The following is a 26,631-nucleotide window of genomic DNA, read 5'->3' as shown; positions in this document are numbered from 1 at the left end:
CAGATTTCCCCCCCAAAATAGATTACACAGTGTGGAAGGTAGACATGTGACCAATTAGGGTCTAAACTGGTTAATTATATTAAGAATGAGGAGGTGCCTATGTCCAGCTTTGGTTGTAGCATTTGGTCAAAAATCTGCTATTAGGATTTGGCTTCGACCTTGGTTTTTGGCAGGCCAAGTAGCCAAATGCCATTTCAACTGTGTTTTTGGCAACCCCAAACTTGTGTGCAATTATTATCATTTGATCTTACAAGTTATTTACATATCTCATCACCATGGCATCATCAGTAACACAAACAGGGGTGTTCTTTAGGTTTATTGTCCCTATATGAAAATTCCCTTTCCAATAAAACTAGGCATGTCGCTTAGAGTTAAGATTCTCCTGGTTTGCTTCATACAAGATTAAAAGTTTATCAGCCAGATGATGAATGTATACCAGTTATTACAAATATTCATGTAAACAAAAAATGGCTGCACTCCTAGGACATACCAGGCATGGTTAGCAGTCATAGGGATTAGTGAACAAAACAGGTCCCTGCTCTTGGAGTTTACACTGTGGTGGATGGTGATGTAGGATAATAATGTGCATAATAAGGAATTGATACACGGTTTTAGCAAGTGATGGGTATACTGGGGCTGGGAGGGGATCAGGGGCATTGGGAAAAAGTTCATTCTTTAGATAGAAGAGCCCATGTAAACCTCACTGAGAAGGCTGAGCAGTGAGGATTTAAAGGAGATGAAGGAGCACGGCTTGTGCATCCTGAGGAAAAGGAATTGTGGGCAGAGGGAACAGCCAGTACAAAGGCTCTGAGGTGGGAAGATGCCCGGTTTAACGTAGGAACAGCCTGAGCCTTTGCTAGTGTGGTAGCAGATGACATGAGTGGCGTGCCAGGGGACAGATCACGCAGGGCCTGGTAGGGCATCTGAAGGACATTGGCTTTTGAGGAAAACGGGAAGCTGACGAAGAACATGATCTGACTCGCACATTAACTAGACCATTCTGGCTGCTGAGTTGAGAATCCTGCTTTACAATGAATATTGTGAAAACGTTGCTTAAAAAAACCACAAGCGATAGCAACAAAATTAAGCTTCATTTTGAAATTTTAAAAAAAGCATCTTTTTCAAGTATAGCCCAAAGCTTTAGTTTATGGGACTGTTTCAATGAAATTGCCTCATGACTTTCAACCAAGATGGCAAGCCCAAGAGTAGAAGCCTTTATTTTCGTAGTTACTACTGGAGAAGGAGAAAACTTAATGACTTGAAGGGGAGATATCACCATTAGCATGACCCTGTCATGACAGAGCTTGACAAAAATCTTAGGTTGCTCCATTACTGACCTCAGCTGAGAGAGAGCACATTTTCAGTATCATAAATGTACAATATAAAACCACAGGAGCTGACAGCTCTGAGAAATTATTACCACTTACCACAATGCCAATTTTTAACAGAATCTGCTTGGTATAATTTTAATTAAGTTGTAATAAATAGGCATTCTTATTAATATTTCAGGTTTATTCTTGTATGCCAGCAAGATATTCATCCTATGATGGTGATATTCAGCTTCAGCCACATAATGATTTAACACTCAGCCGTTTAGCTTTTAGCCAAAATGCATGTTTAGTATATGTTATGGACCAGATGTTTGTGTGCCCTCCCCAATTCCTATCTTGAAGCCCTAACCTCAATGTGATGGCATTTGGTGATGGGGCTTTGAGACATAGTTTTAGATGAGATCATGAGGGTGGAACCACATAGGATTAATGTCCCTTTAAGAAGAAGACAGACTAGAGCTCACTCTCTCCCAAACAAGTGAGAACACAGCCAGAAGGCTATCTTTCTCCAAACCAGGTAGGTAGAGGGCTCTCACCAGGAGTCAACTGGCTGGCACCTTGATCTTGGGACTTCCCAGCCTCTGGAACTCTGAGAGATATAGATCTACTGTTTAAGGCCACCTAGTATGGACTAGGCATATTTTGTTATAGCAACCCAAGCAGACTATGATAGCAAATGTCTAAGGTTACCTGTGAAAGCAACATTTAAAAGCCATTTCTAATTCATTAAGAACTGAAAATAATGTTTTAGGTATTTATTGGTGCCTGTTGGTCTGATTTTCAATTTAAGGCAAAGTTCTTAATCATTTAAGGAGAAGCTGTTGCTTTCCATCTCCTTCCAGTTTTGACTTCAAGAAAATGGGGGTAGAGGGGCACCTGGGTGGCTCAGTCAGTTAAGTGTCCAACTTTGGCTCAGGTCATGATCTCATGGTTTGGGAGTTTGAGCTCTGCATCGGGCTCTGTGTTGACAGCTCAGAGCCTGGAGCCTGTTTTGGATTCTGTGTCTCCTCTCTCTGCCCCTCCCCCACTCACGCCATCTCTCTCAAATAAATAAACTTAAAAAAATTAAAAAAAAAAAAAAAAAGAAAAGAAAATAGGGTAAGAAATCGGGAGAGTCAACAGATGCTTATGCTGAGGATGCTGAAAGAGAGTTATGCGTGGGGGTGAGAGAACCTTGCCATCTGAAATCTTGGCCAACCCTGGAGGTAGAAGAGATTACCAGGTCCTGACATGGAGGTTGGAGAATCTAAGTTTAGAATGCTTGCCACACTGCAAAAAGCTATTTTCTCTGGCTTAGAGACAATCTAGATTTTGAGGATGAAGAATAGTTGATTGGTTATGGAAGTATTCATTGCTCACCCTGCGGATGAGGTCTCACTCATCACTCAGTGAGAAAACTGTTCAGAAAACTATTCCCCCCACATGGCCAACCACTATAGGATGTTGCAAGATTTATCTTTCTGTTCGCTTGTAGAGAGGCTAAACATAATGAATTAACGATGAGGCAAAACAGAGGAGGACTCAGAGGCAAGAGACGTCTGTCTCACATCAACAGATTCATTCATTTATCAAAAATGCATTCTTCATTATGTGCTAGACAGTGTAGCAGGTACTGATGTTATAGCAGGGAATGAGACAGACAAGACCACTGCTCTCAAAGTGTTTCAATTTTACTGGAGACACAGAAAATAAACAGGAGGATTTCAGACAGGTAGAACTTCCATGAAGGACAGTGATGTCAGAATGTGACTGGGGAACTAATTTAGTTAGGGTGGTCTGCCTTCTCTAGAGAGGCACATTTGAGCTTTGAGCTAGGACCTAAATGACAAAGAATCAGCTGTGCAATGATGAAGGGGAGGAAACCAGGAGGAGGGAGGACAAGTACCAATGCTCTCAAGACAGAATGACCTTGGTATATTCAGGAAACAGAAAGATAAGTATGTCTGGAGCTCAACTAACCAGAAGAGAGCCTCCCATGTGACAAAGTTGAGAAGGCAAGCAAAGCCCAAAGGTCTTAGGGTCTTATCAGTCACGATAAGTAAAAATTTAAATTCATGAAGTGCTATGGAAAATCATTAAGGATGCCTAGCAGGTGAATGGCATCCTCTGATTCAATACTGCTGTGTGGAGCATGATTGCAGGAGGACAAGAGTGAAGCAGAAGCCAGTTAAGGGGCTTCTGAGGTGGTCCACGGGAGAGGAGATGGTGATGTGGACCTGTGAGGACAGTGGAGACGGAACATGCATGGCTTTCAAAATAGGTTGTAGGGGCAGATGAATGAACAGGATATATTGGTGAATACTCCATCTCTGTACAACAGATGTGCCTATGCAGTTTGCATTTTGTTTCTTTTACATAGTGGAATACTCTTTTTCCAATTCAATCATTACAAAATCTTTCTCAATGTATGAGTAAATCAGGGTAGTTTTAAGTGATTACTTACATTTTTTTCCTTTCCAACTATAAACTTTTGGCAACTTATGTCCAAATAGAACGTACACTGTGCTCATTTGTATAATTATAGAGAAGAGAAAAAATGTTCTTTTAAAATGATTTGAAGTACCCCTCTACCTCCCACCCCTCTCCCCACAGTTCTCCATCATACTGGGTGTGCAGCGTCAGAAGCTGAGATGCCTAGTACCCCCCAGGGGCAGAGGCACAGCTGAAGGATATGGAGCAGTGAGGATATGCAGACATGCAACTCAGCCACAGGTCCACCACTTAACTATCTCAGAGAAATGCATCCACTTCCTCAAAGTCACATGGGGATAGCAACACGCCCCTCTAACAGTGCAGAGCCATTTACCATCTGTCCCTTTGTAAGTTTGCAAACCCCATTCTAAATGGTCACCTGAGTTGAGGTGTTTATAGCTCAACAGCAACTACAACGTAGGATACCAAGGAAAGCAAAGATTCACTTAAAAACCTTACTAAACATGCATTTTATAAAGAAGGTATTTTAGCATATGTATGTGTGGGGGGAGGGAGGGGGGAGGGAGGGAGGGAGGGAGGGAGAGAGGGAGAGAGAGAGAGAGAGAGAGAGAGACAGACAGACAGACAGACTGTATGTGCTCTGGGAAGATGTGTATTTGTTAAACTGTAATGCCCCTCCCTAAGAACTAGCAATAGCCCTTAGCTATGGTTGCAGGCAAAGGCCAAACACTGCTTTCTCCCACAGCCCTCTAATAATGTTCATCTTACTCCTTCTCACACTTGAACCTATGACTCTGCTTTACCTGCTTCTTAAGCTTACTCAGCTGGGTTAACCAAGGCCCTTACATGCTAAGCTTTTCCAACCTCAGTCATTGAGGACTAGGATTCTTCATCACAACTACAGCATAAGCTCACTGTTGTCCTGAGTCCCACCTATGTTTGTCTCTTTCTCAGGCCCAAGATATACATTTGCCTTCATGTAGATGCATACTCTCCTGAAATATCTCAGTTCTGACTGAGGTTCTTAACTCAGTTCTGTTAAGGACTCTTTAAACTGCTTCCATAGTGGGTTACTGATCTTTACATTTCAGACTGGAAAAGAAACGCACTGGGGCAGAGAGCCATCAGACAGGCCATCCCTAGAACCCAAATGCCCTCTCCTCCAGAGGCCTACCTCTGCTATGTCAAAATGGTCAGTGAAATTGTAACGTGGTTCTGATCCACCTGCTGTTACGGGCTCCACTTTCCCTGAGCGGCACCTTTCATTCTGTACCTTCAAATGGCACACATCATAGTCTTACTACACCAGAAAAGTACCATTAACCAAATGGCTCCAAGAACTTGTTTCACATAAATTTGTCAGCATGATAGAATGGAAAGAACTGGCCATGTATTGAACTATATTTGAGACTAGACTGGGCCACTACTGGCCTCCAAATCTTGGAGAAGCCCAGAGTCAGTTTCCTTACCTATAAATTAGGTGGTCAGATGCTCCCTAAGGTTCCTTCTTTGTTGATCATACCATGAATCTTTGGTGCAAATACACCCTATTTCTTACGCTTTTAAGAGCTCGATACTTCAGTAACAAATGCTTACCTCTTCAAATATGGACTTGTTATAGTTTCTCCTGAGAGCTTTCCAAGTGCCCAGTATATATGTGCTGGGGCCCTGGAACTCACATAGCATGAAGTCATTCTGGCTTGCCTCTCTTGTTCTGACCCTTCTGACAATTCTTAAAGTGTGTGCTCATTACATTTCCAATGCATTATGTCCTTTCATATCATTGGTGACATTATATTGGATTGGCAGCTTCTTTTGGAGACATGCTTCCTCCCCAAGCCAAGAAATACAGAGAGCCAAGAATTAGATCATTCTATCCCCAAATTGCCATAGACCTTCTCAGAGGCAGCTGAGCAATGTAATTTGATCAAGGTTAAGTACAATCCACCCTTCACCTTTTAACCCAGTCAAAATTCTTTTAGTTTTCTGTTTTAATCCCAAATGAATGCTTCTTGCTCAGAGTTACAAACATCCACCAGCCATCTCCAGTCAACTCTCATTTATCCGCCTGTGGCTTATCCAAAGCACCAAGCTTTCTCCTCCTGCCTCCAGCACCAAGTTCCAGGCCAGCTCCTTTAACTTGGTGCCAAAGAAATACAAACTAAATCTAATATTAGCCTAATGAGAAAAGGCTATCTGCTGCCAAAGATTCACATAATGCATCCCAAAGCCAAATGCAGGCAATTATTCACTGTTTTAGATGCTGGCATTGCTTCTCCCTTATATAAAACAGTGATCAAGATTTTCTGTGTTTCTCTCTGAGGAATACAGATCACGTGCAGTGTTTTTTTAACCTCATTTTCAGCCCAGCCGGCCAGATTCTCAGTATAACAGATTATATTTTCTTTTCCAATAAATAAGTCATTTGTACATTTAATGTCAAGGGAATAAAAAACCCTGGGTTTGGAGTCATTTGACTTACACTTGAATGCCATCTTTCTCTAGTTGTTAGCCAGAAACTAAGTTTTGGCAACTCATTTGAACGCTTTGTTTTCTTAGCTGCTAAATAGGGATACGTATTAAAAAAAAAAAAAAATACAAGGCAGTCATGCATGTATGAGGGACACTCAAAATGCCATCTTCAAAAAGCCACCAAGACTCTTGATTCTCACTCTGTGCCACTTTACAGACTCTAGCAAATTAGAATCATTGGCAAGAAAAAATACAAACTGTAGGAAACCCTTATTTTATAGGCATAAGAACACAGAAAGGGAGTTTCCTTGTGAGCACCTAGAAAATCAAGTCTAGAAGGCAAAAGTTTCTCATTTCCCAATGCTGTGTTTAGGCCACTGGTGAGGATACATCCCAGAATTCCAACAGGGAACAGGCAGGATACTGCCTGCTGATAGGCTGATTTATGCCATAGCCAGAGTTGCCATGGAAATGGAAATCGCAACCATCAGAACAGTTGGGAACATTATTCTCAAAACAGACTCCTATTTCAACCTTTCTTATGACTGATGCACATGTCCTCCAAGACCCAAGGACAAGAATTAGAGACAATGTCAACAATACTGTTTTCTCATTTTACTCCTATACCCAGAGAACTTACGTAACTTTTTTTTTTTTTTAAAGTTCATTTTTAGAGAAAGAGAGAGCACGAGCAAGCATGCAGGCATGCCCTGCATGAGAGCTGGGAAGGAGCAGAGACAGAGGAAGAGAATCCCAAGCAGGCTCCATGCTGTCAGCGTGAAGCCCGACAAGGGGTTCAATCTCATGAACCATGACATCATGACCTGAACCGAAACCAAGAGTCAGATGCTTAACAGACTGAGCCACCCAAGTGTCTCATCAATAGCTTTCTACAGATCAGGGCATGCTGGCTGATAGAAGTTTCTGTGATGTTCTAGGTCTGTGCTATCCAAAACAATAGCCTCTGGACACGTGGCAACTGCCCATTTGAAATTTGGCTGGTATGACCAAGGAAGTAGATCTACTGTATTCAGTTTTAATAAATTTAAATAGCCATATATGCCTAGTGGCTACCATATTGAGCAGTGCAGGCAGAAAACAAACTCACATTCCTCATCCTAGCATTCACATCCCATAAACTTGGCTCCAACGTATTGTTCTAACCTGTTTCCAAAACATGAATCTTGACTCTAAGGAGACTGCTGCTGAGCACACCTAAGGAAGTCTGCTGCCAAACCTTGGCTCAAGGTACTTAGACTTCATTGCTTCCATTCTTAACTGCTGCATATTTGAGCTTTACCCATATTTCACAACATAGGTCAAGTTCTACTTTACTGGTACACCTTCTCTCTGGCTGCTCCATCTCCACTGCTTGTGAGAAAAGGGGGAACAAACCTCAGGCCAGGGCCTCTCCAGGAAGGACCTTGGTCTCTCATAGGACTGTCTCCTTGGAAACTTCTATGTGGGCATATACCTGGTCTGTAGGACTAGGAGCTGGCCTTGGGCCTCCGTGACTACAATGGTAAAAAGATTAAGAATAGGGGCGCCTGGGTGGCGCAGTCGGTTAAGCGTCCGACTTCAGCCAGGTCACGATCTCGCAGTCCGTGAGTTCGAGCCCCGCGTCAGGCTCTGGGCTGATGGCTCAGAGCCTGGAGCCTGTTTCCGATTCTGTGTCTCTCTCTCTCTCTGCCCCTCCCCCGTTCATGCTCTGTCTCTCTCTGTCCCAAAAATAAATAAATGTTGAAAAAAAAAAAATTAAAAAAAAAAAAAAAGATTAAGAATAAAAATAAGTTGATAGACAACAGAGGCTGTGCCTTCTCTGTGTTAAGACCCTCACCTTGGCTCTCATCTGTGGTGGCTGTACGTTCCCCCATATGTGTACATTTATAATTTTTGCACCTCCCTAGGAGATAAAAATGTTATACTTCTTATCTCTTGCCTTGAATCCAACTGTAGCATAAAATTAACCGTTAACATGGCTTTTTTTTTTTTTCTTTCCCATCTTGAACTTGTAACTGCAGCCCTGATGGCACGTGTACTCTCTTGAGTCCCAAGTGCACATAAGCAATTAGAATTTACATTGGTAAGTATCTTTTTGTAGAGCCAACATTTCAGTTGGCTCCATTTTTTTTTTTTCCAACTAGACTCACTGCTGCCCAGTTATAAAGCTTAATTAAAAGTGAGCTTGGGGGGCGCCTGGGTGGCTCAGTCGGTTAAGCATCCGACTTCGGCTCAGGTCATGATCTCACGGTCCGTGAGTTCGAGCCCCACGTCGGGCTCTGTGCTGACAGCTCAGAGCCTGGAGCCTGTTTCAGATTCTGTGTCTCCCTCTCTCTGACCCTCCCCCGTTCATGCTCTGTCTCTGTCTCAAAAATAAATAAATAAATAAATAAATAAATAAATAAATAAATAAATAAATAAATTTTAAAAAAGTGAGCTTGGTTCTCCATTGGTTTCTCTTATGGTAAGAGCTACAGGCATCTCCTGGCAGAAACCACCTCTTTCTGGAATGAGAGTCCTAGTCTTTTGGGGATTAGAGTCAATGGCTCCAAAATCACATTCTAAGAGAAGCAAAAAAGATAATTATTTCAAGAACATAAAATAGAAAGAGAGATGTATCTTTAGATTATGAAAGTAACACAAATTTCAGAGTCAAGATGGTATATTAAGCATGTCATGCTACAATCTCCCATTCCTTGGGTTCTAGAACTTAAAGGCACTAGAAAATCAATCTCTAAATTGATGTAAAGCCAAGCTTGAAGTCACAGAAGAGAAATTTTTAGGTGTCAGAAAACCGCAGCAATGAGGTGGCATGAAGGTCACTATGCCTGCTGGGATCTGGGACAGGTGACATGGGGAGGGATTGGTTTCAAACCCAGCATGGCTAGACTCCAAGTGGCAAGGCCCACAGGCATGACGGGAAGCTGGAACCAGGTTCGTGTGAAGCCTGCAAACAAGAAAGTGCATAAGGGATGGGGAGATGGGGGAGGACCACTTGATTTGCATAATCAGTAGCAAAGGGATCCAAAATCAAACTGAACTGTAATGTAACACCGGTCAGAGCTGTTACATCTCAAAAAGTTCAACAGGAGACAAGCAAAAGCACCACACCAAATGGTCTCCAAACTCAAGGCACATATAGGCAAAAAGTCCCCCAAGGAACTTACTCCTTTGGCAAATAACTTACCAACAAGAATTGGAAGCCATGGGAGGAAATCAGCACCCTAAAAGGCACAATATCGACTCAAATAGGAAAGTCTCAGTTGAGCTACTCAAGTTAATAGAGCAATCTGAAAAGGGATTTGAAGTCAATACACTTAAAAGCATGCATATCTTTAAAAAAATAAAAGAAAAAAAAAAAAACCCTGAAAACAGAAGTGAAGAGAAGGTTTTCCCCCATAATCTCAACTCTGGATATAAACCGCTGTTCATACTGTGCAATAAACTCTTCCAGACTCAGTGACGTCTTTATTCAGAAACAGACATTTTTACATAAATGGGGACATGCTATACACACTGTGTCCTTCTCTTCCCCTCACTTTAAAGTATCATCACACTCATGTTCCCACATAAATATTGCTGTAGACTGAATGTCTATGTTCTGCTAAAATTCCTATATTGACCCCCATTGTGATGGTATTAGGAGGTAGGGCCCTTTTACATGCGTAGGTCATGACAGTGGAGTCCTCATAAATGGGATCAGTGCTCTAAAAGAGGCTCCAGAGAGCACTCTTGTCCCTCTCCACCATGTAACACAGTGACATAATGGCCATCTGAACAGGAGGTGGGGCTTCATCAGACAATGATTCTGGTGACACCTTGATCTTGAACTTCCCAGCCTCTAAAACTGTGAGAAATAAATTTCTGTTGTTTATAAGCCACCTAGACTATGGTATTTTGTTACAGCAGACTGAACAGACTAAGATGAATCCACAGGTCTCTCCTACCCTTATAAAGGGAGGAACAGAATCCTATTCCCTTGCATGAATATACATAGTACCTTTAGCCAGCATTCTAGGAATAAACAGTTGGGCTGTTCCCAACATTTTCATATTATAAACCACGCCAGAGTGACCATCGTCCTGTAGGCATTTTTGCACATCTGGATGATTATTTCTTAGGACAAGTTACTAGAGGGAATTATTGGCTCAGAAGTTACACACATTTAAAATTTTGATAGCTACTATCAGACTGTCCTCCAGAAAAGCTGTACCAATTTACATTACTGAGTGCCTTTAAATTTATACATTTCTAACAGATTTTTTATTTAGAGTAGGTCAGTTTACCCAACATTCAATTATTTACTCAAGAAAAAAAGAAAACTTGCAACTCCAATAACCCTCTAAGGCAACGAAAACCCTTTAAAGGTGTTTGTACACACACAAAATAAGTTCACACTGTGGCACGGAAGGTTCAGTGTCTGTAACACTGTACGTCTGTAGTAATCACACTGTGGTACTTACTTTTAATTCTGTCTGCCCAGCAAACACAGTTGTCCTCGGGTCCTCCATGCCTTGCCTGAGCTCTACTAAGGCTTCTGGTCTGTCCACTTCTAAATATGATGTCAACGTGAAAATACTCAGAATCCCCTTAACACCTTACACTGTAGATGATCTGGATAATTCAAATGAATCTGGTTTCCAATATGTGGACTATGCTTGAGAAAAGGGTCATTATAGACTACTTTATTCTCAGTGAAGTATGCTTTCAGCAAAGCAAATATAAAGTGATCTAGAGGCAAAAGCAAATGCTATCAACGTGAAATTCAGGAATTACTACAGTATCACATATTCCAAATACTTCAGAAGTAATCAAATCATATCAGATTTAAATAAAACTTTATTTTTTATTGGAAAACAGACCAGCAATATGATCTGGAAATGTTTAAAACTGAATTAAAATCAGACAAATACCAGCAATTTTCTTTTCCTCCACTCTACTTTTTAATATTTTAACCATCCTTCTAAAAAGATCCCACTCAAGCTATTTATCTTCCTAAAGAAGATCCTTCATACACTTTCTCCCCTTGCTCTTTCAAGATGTCTGTGTAGCATCAGAGATGGAGGAGGTTTAAATATAACAGGGCTCACTTATTTCCAACTCTCCTCACAAACCAAACTTCAACCATCGACCAATTTCCTAGGAGATGCAATTTCTTTCCACTAAAATGTCTAGTGCCAAATATCTACAGTATCCTTGCTAATCATTTCCCAACTCTACAACACACAAAGGCATGCACTTAAGGTCATCGGTTTTAATTATCTACACTAAAGAAAGGAAGTAACAGTAGCAGTTATTCACAACTGTGGATACAGCAGAGACATTCACATTTGATTTTGGAAGACGTTTGGGGTGGGGAGGGAGTTGGTTCCTATAGGACAGCAAAGTGACCTTTCTACTTCAAGTTTTTCTTGGCTGACTGTAACATTTGCTTTCCAAGGCACGCACATATTCATTCATGCAAACATTTGAAAGGAAATTCCTCTGCAGAGAATGCACAAGGGAAAAACTGAACACCACATGAAGACTAGTTTCTTCAATTTCCAAGGGGCAAACTAATATGAACATCTTCAACTGTGCCCTTGACACGAGCATCTTCACTGATTTCACACAAAGAATCCATCAAGTGCCAGTTCCACTGTGGAAAACCTTTAGAAGAGGTGGTCCTTACTAAAGGATCATCTACCCTCCAAGCCCCATTTTACTAGTGTATGTATGTTATGTACCTAGATTTAAGACTAAAAACGAAAGGGGCGCCTGGGTGGCTCAGTCGGTTGGGAGTCCGACTTCGGCTCAGGTCACGATCTCGCGGTCCGTGAGTTCGAGCCCCGCGTCGGGCTCTGGGCTGACAGCTCAGAGCCTGGAGCCTGTTTCAGATTCTGTGTCTCCCTCTCTCTCTGCCCCTCCCCCACTCATGCTCTGTCTCTCTCTGTCTCAAAAATAAACGTTAAAAAAAAAAAATTAAAAAAAAATAAAAAATAAAAAAAAAATAAAAACGAAAAAGAACTAAGCATCCTAAAACAAAGTAGGAGAATTCTATCTTCCATCAGAGTTCTGTTTATGATGGTCTACCTCACAGAATTGTTATAGGGACACAGTAGGCCAGTATATCAAGAGTCCTTAAAACAGTACCTGGAATACATGGATATACTGAATAAAACATCGGTGATTAATTAACAGTGTTTGTCGGCCAAAGACCCTCATGCACAAGCAGCACTGGACCTTTTGCACAATCCTTCCAATGCATGCTATTATTTCATCTGTTCTACCCATGGTGGAGGGAGTTTTTATGATACCATTCCATAGAAGAAGAATCTAAGGCCTGCATAATCACATGACATGCTTAAGTTCATAAAATGGTAAGTGTGAGCCTGGCAAACACACCTTTCACCTTTAAGTCCAGGGCATCTTTCTCAATAGCCCATTCTGTACCATACTAGTGGCAGGACATGGACCACAAACGTGTTTAACTCTAAAGGGGATGCAGTCAACATTTTCATTATTGCCTAGAACCCAGAAGCAGTCGGTGTTCATTTAACTGAAGATACACCGGGAAGGAGTGAAAGAACCATCCGTTCTCTGTGGCTGGACCACAAAGTATCAAAGCTGCAGCTTCCACAATCTCCATAATTTAGTGGATTACTACCTACCTTAGCAGTCTCAGCTTCTGCTGGCAGTCGCTTGGGGGTTCCTTTTTGGTCAAGCACCTTCTGAAAATTTTTGTTTTTAATGGATTGAGATTCAACACCTTCACCTTCAATCTGTAGTTTAATACCTTCGGCACGGGCAGGATGATCAATACCCCGTGGATTCAAGCCACAGTGGAGAGCTAGCAAAGAGGAAAAAAATATAACTGAAAACAAGTCCTGCAAAGAAGGCGTCCACGACAGACAGTATTTCGTGTGGCCTCAGAGGGAAGAAACAAAGCAGTGGCAAGTTTACAAGTGGTGTGATAACTATGGGAAATGATCTGGGGAGGAGGGAGCATGGCATAGAGGAAACCCTGAGCTCTCAAGTCAGAAAGATTTCAGCACAAATCCAGAAACCATCAGTTCCAAGTTGTTTGACCTTGAGCAAGTTACTAATGCCCACATCACAGATGAGATTACCAAATCGGGCAACTTCGTTCCTGCCTCCCACACATGCAACTCATTCAACCCCTGCAGTTCAGCTTCTTGTCTCTGCCTCCATCTGGAAGAGTGCTTGTTCCCTCCTCCTCTGAATCTATTCAAGCATCCACTCAAGTACCTCTGCTTGCATGGACTGTGCAACTATTTGCTGAGCACGTACCATGAGACATCCCCTGGATTAGATCCTGGAAACATGGATTCATATATGACAGATGTTCCCTTCCAAGATCTTATGGTCCAATAGAAGAGGCAAACAAAAGGACAAGTGACTTTAGAACAGTTATTACAGCTACATGAAAGAGAAGGAAAGACCAAGGTGAAGGGTTCAATGGAGTCAAGCCTAGATTTTTCCTGCCTTACCCTCTCCACATCCTAACGTGGATAGGACCATAAATAAAATCTACAGCCCATTTTCTGAGCATAATTATTTATTCAACAAATACTTACTGAGCCCCTCCAAAGTACCCAGCATTCATCAAAGAAATAGCAGGAACCATACATTCCCCGCAGATGACCTCCACGAAGCATCCAGCATGTGTGAGGCTTGGTGTGCATGTGCACGTGCACACAATACGTGTGTGTGTGTGTGCACGCGCGTGCGTGCACGCTTCAAGGTTTCTGGTAGTAAATTCTCTCACCTCCCTGGGACTCCACCCCTTTAAATTTAATTAAATTCCTTATCCCCTTCCCTTTGGCCTCAGAGGATTCAGGGCCAGAACCTTCACTCCGCCATCCCACTCAGGACTCTACCTCATTGGTGACTTTTACTCAATATCTTCACTTTCCCTCCATTCTCAGCATGCCTCCCTTTATATATATATTTTCCCTTTATATATACACACACATACACACACACACACACACACACACACACACACACATATATAGAGGTTTTTAAAGGTTTATTTTGAGAAAGAGAGAGAGAGGAGAGAGAGAGAAAAATCCCAGCACAGAGCCTGATGTGAGGCTCCATCTCACAAACCATGAGAAATCAGGAATCAGACGCTTAACGGACTGAGCCACCCAGGCTCCCCTCAGCATGCTTCCCTTTTAGCCAACGGCTGCAATTCTACAATTCTTCCCTTACTCAACACCCCATTCAGGTCAGGGCTTCCTCTTACCAGGCTTCCAAGAGAGTATGTGACACTTGAGAGATGAGGGCTGGCTTCGCAGAAGTGAGGCAGGGGTTCCCTTCCTGCTCTCCATGCTCTCCTTCAGAGGAGCCATTCATTCCCACACTCGGATACAATCAACAACCTGCTGATGACGTCCAAATTTTAACCACGGCCTAGATAGACCTGTTAGGAGCTTCAGACCTAAGTGAAACTGGAGCTCAACACCCTAATTCCAGTGTATCAGATAGCTCAGATTTAACATGTTCAAAACTGAATCTTGGATTTTCTACCACTACCCCCAAAAATGCCTTTTCCAGTCCCTTCCAGTTCCACAGAAACCAGAGTCATCCTTGGCAGGACTCTCTCCACGATTTACCACATCCCTTCCATCTATCATCAGGCCCAGCAAGCTCTACACCCACAGTGCTGCTCAAATCCATCCATGTGGCTCCATCTGCACTGCCATCACCCTGGTCTGAACCACCCACGTCTCTCACCCACAATGCTGACCAGCCTAACTGCTCTTCCTCGCCTGAGCCCTGAAACCCAATTTAAAAAAAAAAAAAAAAAAAAAAGGTACAGGTCAGATCGTGAGACCCTTTGGCTTAAAACTTTCCAATGGCTTCATTTTATATCTAGATCAGTCAAAAGTCTTTAACATGACCACCAAGGCTCTGAATTATCTGTTCCCTTCTACCTTTCCAACTTCATCACCCACATTATCCTTCGTTCACTGTACTCTGACCACACACTTCCTTTTCACACTTCCTACTTCTTGAACACATCAAGTTCTTTCACACTTCTCAGATTTTGTACGTAATGTTTCTTTGCCTGAAATGTTCTCCCTATTCCTCACCTAACTCCTACTCATCTGTCAGGTTTTGGCTTAAAGAACACTTCAGATATGCCTTCCCTTAATCTCTTCCTCATCCCCTGCCTCCACCCCATTTTAGATCAGTGTACCTGGAACAGTAAGTATTCAAATACTGAATCGATGACCTTACCTAACTATACAAAGGTCCACATGCATGTAGCTTTGTACCTTTCAATATGAAAATTATCTGAATTTCTCTTCTAGCTTCTAAGCTTCCTAGAGCCAAGAACCAGCCCATTTCATGGTACACAATAGATGTTCAACATGTATTAGTTCACACCTCCTCCCTCAGGCTTTATGCCGGATCTCAAATGATCTTCATAAAAACTCGATAAGACATAATTACATTCATTTCACAGATAAGGGAGAGGAGACTCAAGGCACACAGTCACAAAGTCATGCAGGTGTCTACTGAAGGTCACAGAGATCAAGCATCATTTAGGATATGGATGATTTCAAGCTTCAGATGAGCAACCCAAAATAGGTTAAGCAGTAAGGAAAATTATTAGCTTTCAGAAAAGGAAGTCCAATAATGGTACAGGTTCAGAGTTCATATATTTGCCAGCTCAACAGAGGATTCATCAAGGATTCTTATTTTTTTTTTTTTCTTTCATCTTGCCATTCTTCTATCCAGAACATCGCCTAGATCATAAGCCTGAGTCCCCTCATGGCACCTTGAGCTACAAGCTTCTGGGTCTCATCTAGAAATAGTGACAGTTCAGTTGTCTGGTTCTCTTTCCCCTAATCCTCTTCCAAATATTCATTTTTTTCCCCATCAGCTCAAGGTGAATCACATACCTATTAACGAACTAAAACCCTGGCAGTGGAGGTAGCATCACTGTTAACCAGCTGACCCTTCTGCTAGAGTCAGTTTCTCAAACCACACTACTAGTATTCAAGAAGGCAGGGGCGGAATAGATGCTGGAGAACCAACAGCAGTGCCAACTTCAGGTATATGGAGAAAGAGAATGGAGCAGCCAAAATCTGTAAGAGCAGAAGGCTCATTACTGTTAATATCAGATCAGCTTCTCCATCTCCAAAGAATGGCTTATTGCAACGAATATTCAGTATTTTAAAATCATGACTATTAAAAAAATTTTCTTATAAAAGGAGATGAGAGATTAGCACAGGATGGATTTGGACATTAGAGGAAGAAAAATATATAGCTTTGATCTTTCTCTCCAGACTGATCCCCAGCTGCCTTGAAATTTACAGCTTCAAAATACCACTGACTTGCTTGGAGTTTCCAGTACTTCCTGTTCTCCCAATACCTCCCCCACCAAATTGGACTCTCATACTTCCTTCACCTTTGCTCATGCTGGTCCCTCCTCCTAGAAAGAGGTTCTACTTCACCCCAGTTTTACTTCCTCCTTTGGGAGGCTAAATCCACTCACCCGATGTGTCAGCTTGGACCCTTAGAAAGCCGCCTAGGAGTTTCTGGATACCAGACCAAGAACCACTTAGCTATGCTTCGTCCATGCACACAGTGCCCTGGTGCTTCACTTCCCTCGCTGTAGTGAGGTCTACCTCACTGATCTGTACACCTTGTCTCCCACCCCTGCAAGCTCTTCAAGGCAGGCCCTTAGTCACCTCCATGACCTCCTCTCCCCAGTCTAGAACCTGGCATATAATAGGCATTAAAGAAACATTTGTTCAGGGGTGCCTGGTGGCTCAGTTGGTTGAGCACCCGACTTCAGCTCAGGTCACGATCTTGTAGTTCATGGGTTTGAGCCCCACGTTGGGCTTTGTGCTGACAGCGTGGAGCCTGCTTTGGATTCTCTGTTCCCCTCTCTCTCCCCCTCCCTTCCCCACTCACACTCTCTCAAAAATAAAGACAGTAAAAAATAATAAATTAAAAAAAAATTTATTCAGCTGCTAAATGAACCAGCAATCTCCTCTCTTTATACAGCCCTGCCTTAAATCAAAAGGAAACTTCTCTCGGCTGGTAAATACCTAGCATTCAAAATGTAAGAGAACTATAAACATGAGGCAGACTACAGTGTTTTGACTTTCTACACACGTAGCCACCTTCTTCACACAAATATTTTAATCCTCCATAGCTGTTCCCTCCTTGCCTGCAAACCCAGTAGTTGATTTAGGTTTTGTGCTTGGGTTTATTTATTTAAAACCATTTCTGACAGGCTTTGCTTTGTTTTCCCTGAAATTTCATGTCCCTAATATTTACAAATCAAGCAACTTTCAAATGGCCTCTTTACAAGCTGTGACCTCCATTTCTTTGTTCATCATGTAAAAGGTGCCCCTGTTTGCGTCCTCTTTTCTGTCCTCATCACTGCCCTTTCTTGTTTTCACTCAAGTTATTTACTCAATTTAATGGGCTCAGCAGCTCACAGGTCGGCTTGGAGACCCTCTTCCTGTTTCCCCGGGCTTCCGGACCACTCTGTGCCTTACTGATTTCTAGTTACTGATTTGACATCGAAAGCTGTTTGTGGTCTTTCCTTCCAGGGCCGCCCTAATCATTTTCACATTAAAGTTGCTAATACTAAGCTCTTCAAAATCAAGGATTAAAAACCAAATAGATTTCATAAATAGTCCTTTAAAAGAGTTAACAGGGACATTAGTTTTCACAATGTTTTGAGATGCCAGAGCAAACGTAGCATCTGTCTCTCGTGTGGAAAAGCCCATTCCCTCAGAAACCGGTACCCTTGTGCTTTGCTAGTGGGAATGTAAAATGGTGCAGCTGCTGGGAGCAGCTGGGGATTCCTTTAAAATATTCAACACAGAATTACCATCTGATCTGGCAATTCAACCAAAGAATTGAAAGTAGGGACTTGAACAGATATTTGTACGTCCATGTTCACAGCAACATTATTCACAATAGCCAATAGGTGGAAAGAACCCAAATGTCCACTGATGAATGGATAAAGAAAATGTGATACATACGACGGAATTTTCAGTCATACAGTGGACTTTTCAGTTTTAAGAAATGAAATTCTGATACAGGATGAACCTTGAAGACATGCTAAGTGAAATAAGCTGGTCACAAAAGGACAAATATTGTAGGATTACCACTTACACGACGCACTTGTAGTAGTCAAGTTCACACAGATGAAGTCAAACAGTGGTGAGCAGGAGCTGGAGGAGAGGCGAATGGGGATGTGCTGCTTAGTCCAGTTTCTCTTTGGGATGAAAAGGTCCTCGAGACGCATAGAGGTGATAGTTGCACAACAATGTAAATATACTTAATGCTACTAAGTCATACGCTGAAAGGGGGTTAAAATGATAAATTTTATGCTACACATATTCTAGAACAAAAAAGAATCTAAAAACAAAAACAGCCCATTCCCTCTCATCTCATTCCCCCATATTGCCTCCATAGCTGGAAAGAGAAATTCCAAAGATATTTATTTTGAGAGAGACCAAGCGAGCAGGGGAGGGGCAGAGTTAGAGCGAAAGAGAGGATCCCAAGCAAACTCCACGCTGCCAGCACAGAGCCTGATGCAGGGCTCGAACCGATAAACAGAGATCACGACCTGAGCTGAAACCAAGAGTCAGACGCTTAACCAACTGGACCACCCAGGCACCCCTCCAAAAATACTTTATTCGCAAGTTTTAGAGTTTTTTCAGTAAGTTCACTGTGATTTTCAACAAAAACATGTTGTTTTCTTTAAAACAAAACAAAACAAAAAAACACGGATAGCTCAACACTATCATATTACTTTAGAATTTTGCTGGAAAGGGCATATGCTGCAAAAAGGGGCCCCAGTCTGACTAGCAGAAGAGGTGTTTCATTGCTGGAAGTGAGCCTAGACCCTGCTGGACCTGACCTCTGAAAGATCCCATTCTGACAGGACTTAGCTCACAGTCACAGGCTATGGAGAAGTGCCAGGAATTTTGTCTCAAAATGACGAGAGAACCAAGGGATGTGCTGGCTCCACTTGCATGAACAAGTGCATCCTACTTGCCAAGAAGTCACCCAGCTTCCAGGTCTTCCGATCCCCACCCACACCACTCTCTCTCTGCAGTGAAACAAGGGGCTGAGCCCCATTCAAGCTGAAGGTTCCTTTATTTTGGGCTTTGCTGTTAACAGAGACGCTGTGCAAACACCCCCAAGGTCCAGCAGGCTGCTCCAGATCCTGCACCAAGGGTTTCTACCACCACACAGATGCTGCCTGTAGCTGAGAGGTTTGGTGCTTCTCCACTTTGACAGAATTGATCTTTGTACAAAATATACTCTTCCCTTATTTTCATGGATGATCCTTCAGGAAATTAATCTATTCTTCCCATCGTGAAGCTTTAACTGATTTTGCAACCATTATATCCTCTCTAAGCAGTGTTGACAATTCACCTTTTTTTCTTATTCTCTCCCCTCCTAATTCCCCCCAGCCACCCCATGTATATATACACAACGCACCGCAAGAGTATATTAACATGTCGGCCTAGTCTATGACTAGGAACCCCTTGAAGCAAGTGACTGCTCATTAAAGCTTGACAAACCGAGTGCCTAGCCAAGTGCCTACTGTAAGTACTCAATTATTGTTTATAGAATAAGCAGAGGTATGGTGGAAAGATACCAATTCAATCCTACTCACTGCCATTCCCTTCTTAGAAAAACTTACAGCTTTTATTTTTCAAAAAAGGCAAATAAAAGTTGTTTCCTATCTCATTGTATAATTCAAAGATATGTTAAGTCACAGAACCAGACAACTGATGTGAAACTGATTTTCTTGACCACCTTCTGCAGAGGAGAAACTGTCATGCTGGTCTGTGTGCCTGCAGAGACTAAACAGCTGTACATATTTGGCATCCAATAAATGCTGCTAAATACATGACCTTAGAAACAAAAGTACTTCAATCCCCATCGTTATCTATTGGAATGGAGATCGTTTAAAATTTCATTTCTACGTCCTGCTTTTGCTAAAGTTCATGGAAAACACAGCCCTTGTTTCAAACCACTCTTATACGATAACCACATAGCAGATACTCTCTAAATGTGTTTAATTAATGGAAGTGCCTTATCATACTCTGAGTTCAAATTCAGCACAGCACTACCCTCTACAAGTAATCTGGACCTCTACAGGTAATCACAAGAGACCTCTCTTTGTAGGAAACACTTCCCAAAGTTCTCCTAGAGACTCTTGGAATGTGCCCACAAAGGCACTCAATTTCCCAGCCCCCCTTGCAGCTACCTGTAGCTGTGAACAGATTCCTGCCTATGGGGCCGAAGCAGAAGTTTGATGTGTAAAGATGCAGTTCTGAAAGTGACAGAAGAGAACGAATTTTTATATCACCCTTCTCACCATCTCGTCACCTTGAATGGAGAGGTGGTATCTAGAGCTGCTACAGATCATAGGCTATAAACATGAAAGCCAAGAGGCTAAGAGCAACAAAGGCTCTACCATCAGCGAGTGGCTCAAGCTAGGTTCTTAACCACCTATCTCCAGACTTGACACTACATGAGAAAAGTAATCCCTTGTGACAACACCAAATCAGGCCTCTTCTGGGACTTCAGATGAACCATTCCAAACTGACCCATGATACCACTTTAACAATATATCGTTGCTTAGCTCTTCCTAAAGGATAAAAATGAAAACTGAAATCCTAGCAAAATATTCTGCTCTGGGATTCATAACCCCCATTATGACTTCAAAAGCTGAATATAGCAATACCTTAGCAAGGAGGAGGTACACATACATGAATACATGTAACATGAATACATGCTGTTATCAAGAAAAATGTTATCAGAGGTAGAATCAATCTAGATGATACAGTGAATACCTGAGGGCATAACTCTTACTCATTGAGGAGCCTCCGGTGCCCAGAAAAGTGCCTAGATCACTCATAAGAATGTGTGCATTGGACGCTGGGGTGGCTCACTGGGTTGAACGCCCAACGTCGGCTCAGGTCATGATCTCACGGCTTGTGAGTTCAAGCACCACATCGGACTCTGTGCTAACAGCTCTGGGTCTGGAGCCTGCTTTGGATTTTGTGTTTCCTTCTCTCTCTCACTCTGCCCCTCCCCTTCTCGTGCTCAGGGTCTCTCTCAAAAATGAACATTAAAAAAAAAAAAAAAAAAAAAGAATTTATGCATGAATGAATGGGAATGAATGGGAATGTGCCAAGAAGCTTGGGTTAAGCTAATTGACAGGGCACAATGTCTCTTTGGGCAAAGGAACCTGTCCAGCACATATCTACAAAGGCAGGTTAGCAAACTAGGGTCGATGGGCCAAATCCAACCCACTGCCTGTTTACATATGCCTTATGAGTCAAAAACAGTTTTTACATTTTTAAATGTTGGGGAGAAAAAGAACTAAAAAGGATGTTTTGTGATCTTTGAAAATTATATGAAATTCAAATGTCAGCGTTCGTAAGTTTTATTGCAACACAGCTATGCTTATTTATATGTTTTCTATGCTGCCATTGTAGTACGATGGCAGAGGTAGAGGTGAGTAGTTGGGACATACCAAACGGACTGCAAAAATTAAATATTTACTAGCTGGCTCTTTACCAAAATAGTTTGCTGAGCCTTGTTCTAGGGTAGAGTGCCCCATGTCCCAGAGGACAGTGGGATCTGAGCACTCTAGCCCCCTCCATCATAACATCAAGGAAGAGCCTCATGGGTCTGAGGGACTCACCTACGTATGCTGCACTCCCCCACTCCCAGGCCATTTAAATGAGCTCAATTATGTTTGATTTTATTATCTTGGTCAGGCTATGTGGAAAGAGAATAGGATTTCCAGACCTCTCCTTGGTCAGCTAAATGTGGTATATTCTCGCTCTCTATCTGTATCTATAGATATAGATATGTTTAGAGAGAGAGAGAGAGAGAGATAGGGATTACACATAATAAAAATATAAACATATATTTTTATATATATTCAATATATATATATATATATTGAGTTTATATATATATTCAATATATATTGAAGCTTAACATTCAACATACAGGTTGAAGTCCTTTCCTACTATCAAAAAGAATAGGGGTAAAATACAAATTTCCAAACCAGTAATTCAAGGGCATTAAAAGAGGACATGTCTGTTCCCAAAAAGTCTGCAAGTGACCAGTAATAGATGGCTCCCCATCTATTACTACGAGGGGGCTGGAGAGAAAGACACCCTGCTGATGAGAAGAGATGGGAGCAGATACCCTGAGACATGAAGGATTGAACCTAAAGAATACTCCATTGTCGTCAGAAGTCTGCCCATAGGTAGCCCTGATAACTACCGCGTGGCCACCGGAGCTGAGCCTTCATGACTGTCCATCCGAGCCAAATATTCAGACCACGTGCAGCTGGGTCAGCACACTGCCCCCTCTGAGCCACATGAAGCACACTCACCCTGGCTCACTCATTTAGAGATGATTTCACCTTTGTAAAAACAGTTTGCTATAAGGGAGCCCTGCTCACCCAAAGACTAACCTAAGTGTGATCACCACAGCAAACCTTCACCCTTCCCACTCATGATAAACAGACTAAGCAATCTCAATACAACAGAAATTAAAACAACACTTAACTTACATAGGTCAACATCACCACAGGGAAAGGCTATGGACAAGCTGTAAGGCACAAACGTTAACTCCTCTCTTTCATGAGGAGAATACAACAGCAGATATAATCAGAGCTTCTGTGAAGCTTTAGATGGAGGATTCAGGTATCAGACAGACAGAAGTAGGTAGTTTACACTGCAGAAAAAAAGGTCACCCAACCACCCGTATCAGCAAAGGCTGAGTGGAGAGCCTAGACTTCCACCCTCACCAGGCTGTACCTAGGTACTCCAAAACCCCCTAGAGGGTGGGGTCATAGAAAGCCACATAGGGAGCCCGCAATTTCTGATCTGTCCACCATTATCAAGGCCACTTCCCCACCCTTGCAGCATCAGTTGAGCTGAGGTGAGGAGGCAGGACATCCACTTCCACCAGGCCATGAGACTGCCCCCTCCTTCCTGGGATAGTGTCAGAGGAAGCTTGGTGGAGAGACTCAGGACTCTTCACCATCACCCAGTGATAATGAGGAGGCCCCACCTCCCAGGTAATACCCGGCCAGAGTGATGTTAAAGCCAGCTACAACAAGTTTTACATAAGATCAAGTCTCATAAAATGAAAATGTCCAAATTTTGATTAAAAAAGCACTCATAACCAAGAACCAAGAAGATCTCATACTAAATGAGAAAGACAATCAGCAAATGCCAACACCAAGATGACAGAAATCTCAGAACTATCTGACAAATATTTGAAAGCAGCCAAGATAAAAATCTTCAAAGAGTAATTACACCTGCCACAAATGAGAAACTAGAAAGCTTCACCCAAGAAACAAAGTTGCAGGAAACAGAAGACATAAAGAACTACCCAATGGAAATGTTATAAGTAAAAAATGTAATAACCAAAAGGAAAAGCGCAACGGATGGGTTCAAGAGCCAAATGGAAAAGACAAAGATTTCACTGCAAAAAGTAGAAGGACCTTTCTTGCAAATGGAAATGTTCTAAATCTTGCTTTGGTTGTATAATATACAAGTATCAAAACTCAGAACTCAACACTAAGGTTATTTAATCTACAACAGTAAGCATCTATCTTAAGAATGTAACAAAACAATACAGACACTAGATATGCTTTTAGATAGAGTGGAGAAATGATTTTTGATTCATCTGTTTTGATTCATATCCCTCTCCCCCACCCAACACACAGCTACCCACTGATTCAAGTCCAAGTTCTACTTTCTTGCTATATTGATGAAGGACACATGACATCTTGCTATATTGATACAGGACACATGACATCTGCCAAATGTTCAATGAACATCAATCTCCATTTTTATCTTAGTGCCCTCCTCCATCACAAGAGGGGTCTTTGGCATTAACATTTTTAACAATTGTTAAGTAAACAAAATGGTAGTAATGTAACATAGTACAGACTTGAAAAGTGACAATCCTGAATGAAAAGAACAAACTAAAGTGAAATGGGGGAGGGAGGCGTAGTCAGAAGGCAAAAAGAACAGCTTTTCAAATACACAAACAACTTCAGTGAGAGAGTTGAGGAATGAAGGGATATAGGTAAAAGCAAATACGTGCACCCTGTAACATACTTTGTACAGGTGAGCTGACGGCATTCTCTGTCAAACAGTACCATGGGGCGGGGGTGGGGGGGTGGGGGGGTGACTGATGGTTTAGGAAGCCTTTACACATTACAATCTGGTATTCCAGGAAGGGAGGAGGAAGCGGTGGTACCAAATTAACATACGGGGGGACTCTTCCTCCCCTATCGCTAAGGTATTAGAAATTAGAAGGAGGGATGCTTTCACCTGCCCCTGGTCAGTCCATCCATCGCCCTCAGTAACCGTCTCACCCCGCTGCCTCAACATGTGTGTGCTGTGGGGGCGGTCACTAAGCTCTGACCCCCATGTCTGCATGAGCAAGTGGTCCCCCCACTCCCTGCCCCACCCACAACCCCTGTGGCCCAGGGAGGCGTTTGTAGGATGTGCTGCTGCTGCTCCCTCGCCAGCCAGGGCCTAGCCAGTCCCCTCTCCCTGCCAGGGCTGTGGGGACGGCTCCAGGGGCCTGGGGAAAATCACACTGCCAAAACTGAAGCTGCCTCCACCTCCATCTGGGTGGCCAGGTGTCCTCCCACCTCTGCCTTCTTTGTCCCACTGGGCACAGCACCAGCGGACAGCCCTCGCTGGACAGAGCTAGAGGCTGAGCGTGACTCGTCCCACCCGGGCCTGGACTCACATGCTGGCCCGTATATATTGCTCCCATATGTGCTATACTCTGGGCCTGCCAGCCTGCCACCTCTGCCCCCAGGCTCAGTACCACCACCCTCAGGGGGCCCTCCCCAAACCCAGCCAGGACGCTGGGGGACCAAACACGCACACAGTCAGAGCCCTCCCCGGTGTCTACTGGTGAGGCCCTGGCCTGGTACACTCAGGAGCCTGAGCTGACCCTGAGTGGGGAGGGGAGCAAGGGAGGGCAAAAAAGAAAAAAAGGGGGGTGGAGAGGGAGGGAAAGACAGAGATGCTAAGCAACTTGGTTAAGACCACCATGAAAATGGAAAAGGAGACATGAAAACCAGGATTCGTACATCACACACAACACAGTTTCCCCTCTACACCTTAATTATTGCTTAGCTGGTAAAACCACGGGCTTTGGAGTTGAATAAACCTGGCTCTTCCACTGTTGAGCTGTGTGGCCTCAGGAAGTTACTCAGCTTTAGGTTAAGGTTAACTTACCTATGAAATTGGAATGATCGTAACGTCTTTTAGAATTTAGCTTTAGAAGAAAAGTGCCCAGCGCCTGGCACCCAGTACGTGCCCCACAAATGGTAACTATTGCTTTATTACATCCTTTGCTCTTGCTAATGTCACCTTAATGATCCTGATTTCATCAGAAGTATCTTTACCCTTGGTATATATGTCTGAGTACATGTACACAGAACAGCTCCATTAATAAAAAAGGAAAAAAAAAAATTGACTGGTCAGGGGTCAGGTCAGTGTAGGAGGACAAAAGGTCAGGTAATGATTTCAGAGAAGAAGAAGAGAAGCTTAAAATTCTCTGGGAAGAGTAATCCTGGCAACTAAAGAAAAAGGACTATTTCAGGAGAAACTAAACAGGTGTCAAATCACACCAACATGCAAAAGGCTCAACAGGTTCCGGTTGGACTTGATGGGCAGGATGAAGGATAGGACTTCCCCTTCCCCAAGGGGCTGGAGTGAGAGCACATGCGATCTTGCTTGCTCACACTTTCTATTCATGGTAACTTGCAGGAACACTCCAGGTAAATCAGCCCTATTACTGTTTCACTGGATCTTCCTAAATGTACGTGCCTGTGTATACAGATACATGAGTCAAAGATCATAGTATCTGAAAGGAGAGCCATGATGGAGGAAATGGACGGATCTTAATTTATGGATTGACAATCAGCATCTTCAAGACTTGTGATGTGAAGATGGAAAGGAGCTCAAAGGTCAACAGAGCCATTGATACATATACAACTCGCTGAAGACTCAAAAAAATGCTCCTTTGAAATTTCTCAAGTATACAAAGAAAATGAATTAAACACCATGTAGCTTGACATCACAAATTAAAGCTCAATACTCCTTAGTCAATCTTTGAGGCCACACTGTCCAAAAAAGGAGCCCAATAGTAGTATGTGGTTACATTTAAATACAATTACATTTAAATACAATTTTTAATTTAGTTCTTCAGTTACATCACCCATATTTCAATTGCTCAATAGCCACATGTGGCTGTGACCACTATACTGGATGGTACAGATTACTGAACATTATTCATCATCACAAAGTTCTACTAGATAGTGCCAGTTTAA

The 26,631-nt window shown here is 42.6% G+C and overlaps 1 protein-coding gene across 6 annotated transcripts in view; it reads right to left on the bottom strand.

Moving 5' to 3' along the window:
* Nucleotides 1–26,631, bottom strand: part of SAMD12 (sterile alpha motif domain containing 12) — a 387,874-nt gene that overhangs the window by 337,323 nt on the left and 23,920 nt on the right. For 2 of the 6 annotated variants that reach the window (XM_045453847.1, XM_045453846.1), the window contains exon 2: nt 12,887–13,065. In XM_045453847.1, the coding sequence (XP_045309803.1) occupies nt 12,887–13,065 (179 nt within the window). Of the gene's footprint in view, nt 1–12,886; nt 13,066–14,487; nt 14,949–26,631 lie in introns of those variants that run through there. The other 4 variants (XM_045453850.1, XM_045453848.1, XM_045453844.1 and 1 more) reach the window with 4 other exon arrangements.

This window comes from Leopardus geoffroyi, chromosome C3 (assembly GCF_018350155.1).
Source record: "Leopardus geoffroyi isolate Oge1 chromosome C3, O.geoffroyi_Oge1_pat1.0, whole genome shotgun sequence".
NCBI classification, from domain to species: Eukaryota; Metazoa; Chordata; class Mammalia; order Carnivora; family Felidae; genus Leopardus; species Leopardus geoffroyi.
Note: the sequence above shows the minus strand (reverse complement) of the source record. Positions and strands in the feature narration are given on the sequence as shown.